The sequence below is a fragment of the Buceros rhinoceros genome, unplaced genomic scaffold, assembly GCF_000710305.1.
Source record: "Buceros rhinoceros silvestris isolate BGI_N320 unplaced genomic scaffold, ASM71030v1 scaffold6077, whole genome shotgun sequence".
Lineage (NCBI taxonomy): Eukaryota > Metazoa > Chordata > Aves > Bucerotiformes > Bucerotidae > Buceros > Buceros rhinoceros.
In genome coordinates this window covers 89,447-100,064 of record NW_010422741.1, presented here as the reverse complement: position 1 = coordinate 100,064, position 10,618 = coordinate 89,447, and the positions used below count along the sequence as shown (strand labels likewise).

General features: G+C 39.5%; 1 protein-coding gene across 1 annotated transcript in view; it reads left to right on the top strand.

Moving 5' to 3' along the window:
• The window catches only part of AGPAT4 (1-acylglycerol-3-phosphate O-acyltransferase 4), a 61,088-nt gene that overhangs the window by 36,287 nt on the left and 14,183 nt on the right, over positions 1–10,618 (top strand). The window contains exons 3-6 of the mRNA XM_010140159.1: positions 1,602–1,763; positions 4,015–4,168; positions 8,390–8,492; positions 10,582–10,618. Coding sequence (XP_010138461.1) covers positions 1,602–1,763; positions 4,015–4,168; positions 8,390–8,492; positions 10,582–10,618 — 456 coding nt within the window. The remainder of the gene's footprint in view (positions 1–1,601; positions 1,764–4,014; positions 4,169–8,389; positions 8,493–10,581) is intronic.

The window sequence follows — 10,618 nt, the reverse complement described above, 5'->3', positions numbered from 1 at the left end:
GGAAAAAAGCAGAGAGCTAAGGAAAGTGCTGGGAGGAGAGCCTGTTTCTCTGCGGGCAGTTTGGGGAGCTGGAAGAGGAGGCTGGGCTCAGCATTGCTGCTGCCACGCAATAGGGATTAACGTCCAGCATGGCTTGAAATTTTAATGGCAAAAAACTGTGCTGAATCCTGCGACTGCTCCTTGTAGGAGAGATGGCTTTGGAGTCCTGCTCTGGTCCCATGACTGAAATTCTCAAATGATCAAGCGGGACCGTGTTGTAATAAAATGTTAAATTATTTGGCAGAGATGGTTCCTGCATTCTTGGAAACAGAGTTGTCTCATGTCATCTTCTGCTCTGCTTCTGTGTAAGAGCTACCAATGAAGCTATGTGATGTGTCCTTGCCTTCCAGTTTTATGAGCCTTTAGATAGCTTAATTATTAAAGGTATTTTGCTTCTCAAGGAAGGACAGCAGATGAGAGAAATGAGCTGAGATAAAGAATTAGGTCAAGTCTCTCTCCCGTGTAACCAAATGAACAACAGTAACAAAAAAAATTATTTCTGTTGATGGTAATTTCTACCAGTAAATAATTCCTGCTAGTCAAATGTGATGCAAAGCACTTTGATAGGAGAGCTTATACTAATACCATGGATAGAAACTGGACCATAATTGCTCCATCTATCCTCTAAGAAATTCTGTTTTTTCAGGAAAAGCTGAAGCTACTATTTCTATGCACGCACACTTGCCATTTTATTAATTAAATAGCAAAGTGAAACATAAGATGGCTTACCAAGGTGGGCTGGTTTGGAAGGCAGGAAAGGAGCAGGTGGAATCAGTTTCATGCCTGAAGGGATGTCTGTCTGAGATGATCACAAAGTTGTAGGATTTGAGATTTGAATCTTGTTGAATGCTTGAGAAACCATAGACTGCTTGTGGAGGGTCTGGACAAATCACTTTTGTGAAACAGACAGTATTTTTTTTTACCCCAGAAGCATGCTTTGAAGAGAAATTCACTAGTGTAAGGATTTCTGCCCTTCAATAAACAAATGTAAACACAAATTAAGTATTTTTATTGCTGCTGTTGTTTCTAGTGCTGTTAAAGAGTTCTCCCATTGGTAAACCATGTGTATGCATCAATATTGTACAGCAATATTTCTGACTGCTTCTCTTTCAGAATAGTTGGCTTTTTTTTTTTGTCATGGTGAGATGTCCCAGCTTTAGGGACAAAAGGTAGGTGCAAAGTATCTTAAAGGAACTTGAGTTGCCACTGCCCAGGGTCTGCTTAATTAAGAATTAAGAATTTTGTTTTCTATGGTTTGGGTCTTTTGCGTGGATTCCATATTCTTTGAAGGAATTTGGCTTGTGTTTTGGGTTTGAGTAGGATAGTCAAGCACACGCACACAGATATTTAATTCTGGAAGTCTTCTTTCATGCAGGTATCTGGGATTAGATTAGAGAAAAACTTCTCTAGATTATGAGAAACTTTTTGCTTTTGCACTGGTGTTAAAACTGGAACTGGTCAATATGAATCAACATATTAGTGTCTAACTGTGCATGTTGCATACCCAGAGAAACTCTAAGTGGTGTAACTCTGTTTTACTTGCTTTGACTCTTGTCTTGCAGAGTTCCAAAGTGCTTGCAAAGAAGGAGCTCTCCTACATGCCTATCATTGGCTGGATGTGGTATTTCCTAGAGATAGTCTTCTGCAAGCGTAAGTGGGAGGAAGATCGGAAAACAGTCATGCAGAAGTTGCTGAATCTCCGTGACTATCCTGAAAACTTTTGGGTGAGTGATGGCTAACAAGTGGAGTACAAGGTGCTGTAGCACTTTGGAGGGATGAATGAAGGGCTTAGACAATATATGATAGTTAGCAGTTGCTCCCAAGAAATTTGATTCATGAGCTTCCTGGCAGCATCAGGAGAGTAAGAATTGAATTATCTCTTGAATTTCCTGTGTAATTGTCTGTCTTGTCTGTTTTCTTCCTCTGTAATATGGAGCCCTACAGATGTTATTACAAAACTACCTCAACTGTGATCCATTCAGTAAACTCCGGGGTCCTCTAAATACACAAGCTGAAGAGGGGTAGATGCAGGAGTTCATGGCAGTGTAACAGATGCATGTGACAATGTTGTATTGAAACACATTTAGCTGTAATCTTTACCTAAGCTTCCCTCTCACCTTAGATTGCAGAGTTCATACTAGTATTTTCTTTTCTTCTATTTCCCTATGATTCTGCCATTCCTGTGAAGGTGCTAGATCAGATATGGCCCAGTAGAAGTGTAGGCAACACATAAGTACCTGATCAGAGAAGGACCATCAGCTGTGTTGCAGGGAGAGGACTGGTGTCACCTTTCAGTAGCAGGAAAATGTTACTTTTTGCATCATCATAATTTTTTTTAGTGTTGAGCCTGCCTGGCATTTCCTAGTCTGGGAATGAAAAGGCTTTGAATTTTTTCTTTTCTCAGTAATCAGAAAAATCCTAGTTCTTGTCAGCTGCTGATGGAGAGAGGCATTTAGTTAAGGAAATAGTACCTTCAGCAGCCTCATAAGGGCCTACAGAAACTATCACTTAAGAAGTGGTTTCCTAATGAAGATGTATATGCTGTATCTCTCATTTCCTGGAACAAAACTTTTTAAATTGTCATTGATTTAAATAAGCATTAAGTAATCAAAACTAAGCTCTGTGCTTAGATAACTGACAGACAGGAGACTGACTAGCAAAGGGATACTTCTTGGTTTTTAGCTCACAGGGATGTGCCTTTAAAAGGTGTTGAATACCCTCCTGTGCTCCTAGGCAGTTCAGCTCTAATTGGTGAGCACAAACCACCACCATCCTTTATATACTGCTCTAGAGGGATTACTAAGAAGGAGTTACACCTATAATAAGAGAGATACAGTTGTTGATGTAAACCTTGGGTTACTGCAGGGTGGAGCTTTCATTTGCCTTTACGTGGTAGTATAATGTCAACAGGCACAGCAATAGCACGTTGGAAGGTAGAAAGACAGCATGTGAAGCGGGCTAGAAGGATTTTCTCATCAGTTTCTGTATGTTTCATCTAGCTGTTAAACATTATGCATGTGATACATGACTAAAAGTGCTCTTAGATGATCTGGAACTGAAGCTGGCTGCTTGGCTGGTTTTCTTCAGTCTCTCTGTTGGCCAAATCTTTGCTGTGGGTTATGAGGACTTGGCTTGTGCAATTTGGCAATGCGCTCTGATGTGTTAGTTTGCATTCAGGCTTGGCAGAAAGCAGATGAGCAAGTGGTAAATCTCCAAAGATCGGTCTGCTCTCCCCTCCCTGCCAGTGGCAGAACTGTAATCATCCCATGTGTGAGCACTTCCATGGTACGGTTCATAAGGGCATGAGGCTTTCAGTTGTCTATTACCAGCTCAGTCATTGGCATCAAAGTTACTGCAGCTGTCAGTGGTCCTCATGCCATAGTGAAAGCAAGCAGGTTGCGATGAGGGGAAGAAAGCTGGAAACTGAAGCATGTCCTAGAAATGTGTTTGGTTTAGACACCAAGTTTTAAATACCATGACACTTGCACACCTCACCATCAGTGAGAGATTTGCAACAGGAAGAATGTTTTGAGTGTTTTCTAACATTTCATCAGGGATGGAGTGACTCATTTAGAGAAATCGAGTCATTCTGATAGCAAGTACCAGAGCAGTTCTTAAAGCCTAAAGGCTAGCATTCCCTGCCAGAGGGTGGCAATTTGGATGGGTGGGGGCAATTGGGAGGATTTGGGTTTGGCTGCTTTATTGGGTTTTTTTCCTTTTTTTTTTTTTTTTTTTTTTTTTTTCTCTGCCATTCAGCTGTCTGGGTTTGGGTGCTTTTTTGGGTTTTTTTTCTTTTTTTTTTTTTTTTTTTTTTTTATCTCCAGGGCAATTAGATCCTAAAAGTGTGTGTGGCTACACCTGTCCCTGCTAGCAGTGCTCATCTGAGCTGTGTTGGTGGGAATTAGAAATGCCTCTGGTCAGACAGATGTAGAAGGCCTGAGCTCCTGTCTAACTGTAGTTCTCTCTCGGTTTTAGTTCCTGATTCATTGCGAGGGCACGAGGTTCACAGAACAGAAGCACCAATTTAGCATGCAGGTAGCTGAAGCCAAAGGCCTGCCCAAGCTCAAGTATCACTTACTGCCACGAACAAAAGGATTTGCTGTCACCGTGCAGTGTTTGAGAAATGTAGGTAAGGAAAGACACAAAGAGCAATGATAAATGGTTATTTCATCTAACTGCTGTCACTTTGCCATGCTCTTTTCCCTGTAGCGTGTGTCCTAGCAGAAAAGCCCTGGGATCCTTTCTGACCTTTATTCCACTAGCCTATGAAAACTAAAGATTAGGTTCTACTAACAAAGTCCTGGGGCAACTTGGTTTTTTGTTTGGTTTGGTTTTTGTTTTTTTGTTTGTTTGTTTTCTGTTACTGTGAGTCTGTATTGGGGGATCTTAAGTTGTGTGTTTCATACCTATTGCTTAAAGTTAATATTTCTTAATACTTACTAAGCAATCCTATTCTAAATTAAGTAAACACATCAGTAGAGAATCTGAGGCAATGTGTCTTAAATATTTTCTTGAAAATATCTGCCTCAAATAACACCATCTTTATATAAAAAATATTCTGCTTTAAATTTCTTTATAGATGTATTCTTTAGAGTTTCTTTGTGGAGGTGGGAAAAGGGAGTAGACCTTGATTGAAGATACATGTAGGCAAAATTTATAAATAAGTTATTTCTGCATTACAGAACATACATAAGTTTTTCTTTGTTAATGTTCTGAACTCCCCATCCCCCAGTTATTTCTGGTTACTTGCATTTGCCAACTTTAAAGTGACACTAGTAAGGAAATGGTACGTGTGCTTTTGAAGTGATTTTTTTTTTTTGACTAAAAGAATCCATCCATCTTCTGCTGTGTACTTCATGGGCAAAGACAAGACAGCGCTAAGTAGCCATAGCTCTACAGGATCTTTGAGGTTTGGTAGATTTTTTTGGTAGATCTTGTTTGAAGGCTGATATATAAGAAAGACAAAGTGGTTAGTGGTTTAGAAGAAAATGTTCTATCGTGACTGAAGTTAATGTCAAAACTTCTTTTATCTTTGAAGATCTGTTTTTATGTGGCATATCTGGGATAGCTGCTGTAAAAAAAGCTTTGCAGTCAGCTGTCTTGCTATCTGTCATGTTTCTTCAACATATCCTCTTGCAAGTGAGGTAGATGATGTTACTGTTGTAGCTTATCAGGCATCTACAGCTTCCCACCCCCAAAATGAGTAACATAGCTTGGATCTTTTCTGTTATGTGAAGAGGTAAGTCATGTGCAGCATCCAGCAACTCCATTGTGGGTATAGCTGAACCTTCCCTTTTGAATAAGGGTGACTGGTTTGCTGAGGGCAGGGGGAGGTAGACATGAGGCAAAAAGAGCTGAAACTTTGCTTCAGAAGGAGTTTATTTTATGTGCAACCACGGGAAACTACCTCTGTGACAGTGGTGCCATATCTGTCAGCATAAGCAGTTTTATTTGAATAAAAATTCCTTTCACACAATAAACCAAATAGAGAAACTTTTCATAAGTGATAGTTGAATTTTTTTCTCTTCAGAGAGTTACTTTCACAGACTCAGATCTCACACAGTTTGATTCTTAAAGGAATGCTTTTAATATTTTTTTTAACTTGCTCTGATATTTTTATCAGTGACCATCTCTACCAGTGTGGTAGTACAGATGCAGTCCCCATTCTCGAACTTCATTTCTGGAAGCTGTTTACTGTCTTAATAAATTGCTGTTAGGGTATGTAGAGTATGGTATCTGTAATGTTCATGGAAGCAAATGAAAATACAGATCTGTTTCTAAAACACTTATTCATTACTTACAGTAAAAATAGTTGTCATAAATATTGTAAAAGATATATTTAACTTTTACTTCTGTTGCCTGGCTGTATATCAGGCAGTTCTTTTCACTGTTTTTATTTAATGAAGACTTGTATTTAAAAATGTGCCTCGCAATAGATCGTAGATAACTCCAAACTGTCAACCTTTTCCTCTGGTTGTGCATGCTGAGAACTACTCTCCTAGAGGGAACTCATGAGAATAAATTCCAAGGTGGTGTTTTCATGGAGTTCACTCTGACAGTGTTTAGGAGCTTTGCAATGACTTTTTTTCCCCTATGAGCCGCACTCAATTTTTTCAATATTTAGCAAGGCTCCTGGTCATCCTCCTGAGCAAGCTACCAAGTTTGAGAGGATGAGTGATTTTTGACCAAGATGACCGGAGCAATGAAATGTTTAATCAAAGATTGTGTCAAGGTGGCTGTTGTACCAACAGTACAATGAATTCCACCATCTCTTCCCATCTCTTTCCTGGTCTTCACTTTAGATCGTTGTGTGCTAGTATGTAGCTGTTTGTAGGCATACTTGTTGCCTGTAAGTGGATTTGTTGGGTGATCATTCTGGCGTAATCCACCATTTCCATAAAATAATGCGTGAAATTCAAGTGGACAGTTTAAGTAAGAAAAATCCTTTCTAGATGTGAAATCTGAAGATTTCTTAGGTTGAAATTAGGAAGTTAAATTCTTAAGTACCTACCTCTCAGTTAGAATGCTTACAAGGAACCAAAAGTTAAAGATATAAAAATGCTGGGCAGAGATTAGAAAACAAAAAAAAAAACCAAACCCCAAAACCCACTATACTTTTTGTCAGAAAATAGCAATTCAGCTGGAAAAATTTTGTTTTCAGTTATGATCTGTTCTGAGCCTTTGAAAAGGCTTCCAAATATTAAAATCTGTTTGCTTTTTAATGAAAAAGTTGTTAATGTTCAATGAAGAAGGTAACTTGTCTGAGAAAATACTTTATTTCACAACACTCCATGATTCTATGTCCAGTTCTAATTATGTAATTACAAAATACAGATTAAATGAAAAACAGTTCCAGTGTGTCATGCAGCATGTCAGCATTGCTTTGCCTGTGGAAGCTTTCTGGCAAATTTTTAATTCTGTGCAGTCTTTTTGTTTGATGCTTCTGTTGTTGTTCTTTCCCTGCACTTTCAAAATGGAAAAGCTTGAGTCTTCAGTTATTTTGTATCTGGTTATAACAGAGGTCTCTTTACTCTTGCATATGCTATAAATGTCTTGGATTTGGCACTGCTTTGCACCGGAAGTTTTCAGTGTGGTATTAAGAATGATTGGACAGTTACAGACCAGTTACAAACTGGAATGGGATGTTTTTTATCCTGGAGTAAAGGAAAACTCTGTCTATGGCCATCAGCACATAAAGATATTCCTGACCAACTTTGCAGGAGTGTTTTGATAACAGAACCACCATCTCCCAATGTGTCTGAACAAGCACCCAATTCATATAAAAACTCAAATGTGGACGTCTTCTAGTAGACAAGAGAGCATGTGCTGTACTTTAATTTGTTGCATCCCTATTGTCTCGTGTTCCTAATGTTCTCATGCTATTAAAGAATAAACTAAGAAGCTTACTCTGTATAAACCAAATAGAGCTCTTGTTTTCCTTCAGTTACATTGGATTAGTAAATTAGAGTAGATTAGTAAAATCCTTCTGCACTAAGAAGCTTAAAAATTGAGGTAGATAATTTATTTTTAAAAAATCCTAGTTACATTGTACAGAGTGGTGTTCTTGAAGTAGATTTTGGCTTTTGTGTTCAAGTACTGAGTTTGGGCTAATGCAGAAATGCAAAAACCGCAGTTTCTCAAGGCTGAAAGTTTGGCTGCAGTTTTGTTCTGTGGAACTTGGAGGTTACATTCCTCACAGCTTCATGTCTTCATAGCAGCAGCGCAGCTTGCGCAGGACATAGTCTGTTATTCTGTCTCTGCCTTTGGCATATAGCAAGTGCCTCAGTTATCAAATAGTGGACATGAAGGGGAAGTTGTTTTAAACCCCAGCAATTCATAGTTGCATTAAGCCCTCCTGCTGAAGGATGCGTCTCACATGCTTTACCCATTCTTAGTCAAGCTGTATATGTTGTCTATTGTTTATAAAGTGTGTGACTGTCTGGTTATTTACCCAGATTTGGGGGGCGTTGTGTCATTCACAGTCAGTTGAGAAAACTAACAGTTTATCAGCAGCTTGACTTCTAGGATGTCCGAGGTATATTAACTGTCAGAAACTGTAACTGAAACTATGTTCTCTGTGCCCAACATTCTGCACCTGCTGGGGAAGAAGGCAAGGGTGGAGAGCAAAACTTTCCATTCTGCTGGTGCAGTTTCTGAAAGGGTCACTGGTTATTTGACTTCATAAAACCTGCATGTTGAATATTCTGTTGTTATCTTCACCTTGGTGACATTCAGACTGTGGTGATATTGCTGATGATTTCCTATTTAAGTATGTTCCTTGTCTGAGAAAGAACGACCTATTTCCAATTTATTACTACAGTAATCATATAACCTGTTTCCCTTCTTGTAGTTTCTGCAGTCTATGATTCTACCCTCAATTTTAGAAATAATGAGAATCCAACATTGCTGGGAGTTCTAAATGGAAAGAAATATCATGCAGATTTATATGTAAGGCAAGTATCTGTATTTTAATTCCTTTTTGGCATGGAGGAGTGTGCAATCACAGTGGCACAAATAAGGAAATGTTTTCAATTAGGTAATCTCTAGCAAATCTCTACCAACGTGGCTTCACAGAACTGCGTATGAAAACTTACATGGGATGGGTCTCTTGTAAAGCTCTACAGGATTTCTTGTTTGGTTTGTTTTCATTCATTTGCATGTCTGTTTGTCAGCTCAGCAGCAACAGTGGGGCATCTTTTCACTCACTTGGCCAAAAATACCAAACAGCTAGTAGGTGTTCACATGGAGTGGCTTTACGCCTGTCTCTGGCATAATACTCCCACTCAGGTGGAGGCTAGGCTCGGGACTGTTCCCATCTCTGTTTTCTCTGTTTGCTGTAGTTGTTGATGTATTTGACTGCTGCTCCCTACCTATCAAGAAGGAGGCTGTTTAATGAAGAAAAAATTGCCTGTATTTTGTATCATTATTATTTCTGTAGGTGATGAATACCCCAATGGCTTCCCATAATCTTAATGGAAATGGGCCAATTCTAAGGCCCTTGTTCCTAGGCCAGGTTCTACCATGCTGCAGGCACTCAGGGTGCTGATGGTTTAGGGTAGGAGCCTAGCAGTGATTCCACAAGTGATCAGGAGTTCATCAGAACCCCTTCTCAGCTATAATTAGCTGATTCAGTTGGTTTACCTTGGGCACCAACGTGAGGCGGACTAGGGTGACCTTTTCTTTTTACCTCCCCTTTTCTGCCTGTTTGAAAAAATATTTTCTTCAGAACTTTTTTTTGCCCAGGGGTGAAAATAAACTTTCTGTTGGTTCCTCATGGATGCAACACGAGTTTGCATTCCCACTTGGCTCTCTCATGGGTGGCTCAGCCTAGTGGCCCTGTGTTTGGGGCGTGGGGCCTGGCTGGCTGGTGTTTGTGGGGGAGCAGCTGGCCTACCTGGGTGGGCCATTCCTCCAGCAGCATAGAGGTGTGCCTCTTGCTGCGTCCCCTGACACCCTCCCAGCCTGCTGCAGCTCAGTCTGGCAGAAAATGGAAATCGCTTTCATGACTTGGTGTAGCTATTTGACCTTCTATCATTTTCAGCTTCCTGAGAAGCTCTTGCACGGTAAACCTTATGGCAAAATGTGTTTTGCCAGTTAACTGGGGACCATCTCAGATGTTCCTCAAAAATCCTCCGTATTTGCTTAATGAAGTGCTTGCTGTAGGTGTCGCACTCAGTAGAAGTTTGTATGATTTGGATGGTCAAATCATCAGTTTGTCTCCGCTTAAACTGCGTTAACTGCTAATGTTTGTCATCCTATAAATAAAGGGGGAAAAAAAGTAGCTTCACACTTCTTAATTTATTAACTACAAGCACAAGTGTCCTGACTCTGAAAAGTGCTGTCTCCTGGGTTGAAGGAAGTTAATCTGATGTTACTCTTAATGGCTATTAATTAAAATGTATGCTATATTGAGAAATGTAAAATTATTAAATATTGCTATTAGCATACCTAAAGGAGGATGAGGGGGGGATTTTTCTTCTGTCACAGGATTATTGACCAAAATTCATGTAACATGATGAAAACTTTCTTTTGTCCAAGAGAGGATTTTTCAGTGATAGGAGCCATTTTGCTGGAAATTGTTCCAGCCAAGCTGCATGTGAAAAAATTATAGGAACTGGAAATGTTACCTGAGAAATATTAGAGTGCTTTACTTGAGGTATAAGGAGAATAGTTTGTTTTTTCCTTTCTAGTGATCAGCTGATTAAATACAGCCTTGAACTCCATAGGTGGAGTAAGAAATGAATTAATTCAAAACCTTTGTTTGGAAACAAAAAAATTGCAAACCTCTATCTAGAAAGTGGTTTAGTGAACCCGAACATAATGTGTTACTATTTCAGAAAGCTAAATACATCTAAAAGCTGAAGATGGCTCTAGAAGCAAACTGTACTTTGCTGATCTGGGAGCTGTTAGCACAAATTAAAAAGAGGTGGAAAATGTAGTGAGTCTCCTGTCAGATGGGTAATCTGTCTGTATAATTTAAGTGCTGTTCATGGTTGCCAAAGTATTTAATATTCTTCAATTTCTCTTCTTTACCATTGGCAGGCGGATTCCACTAGAGGAAGTCCCAGAAGATGAGCAG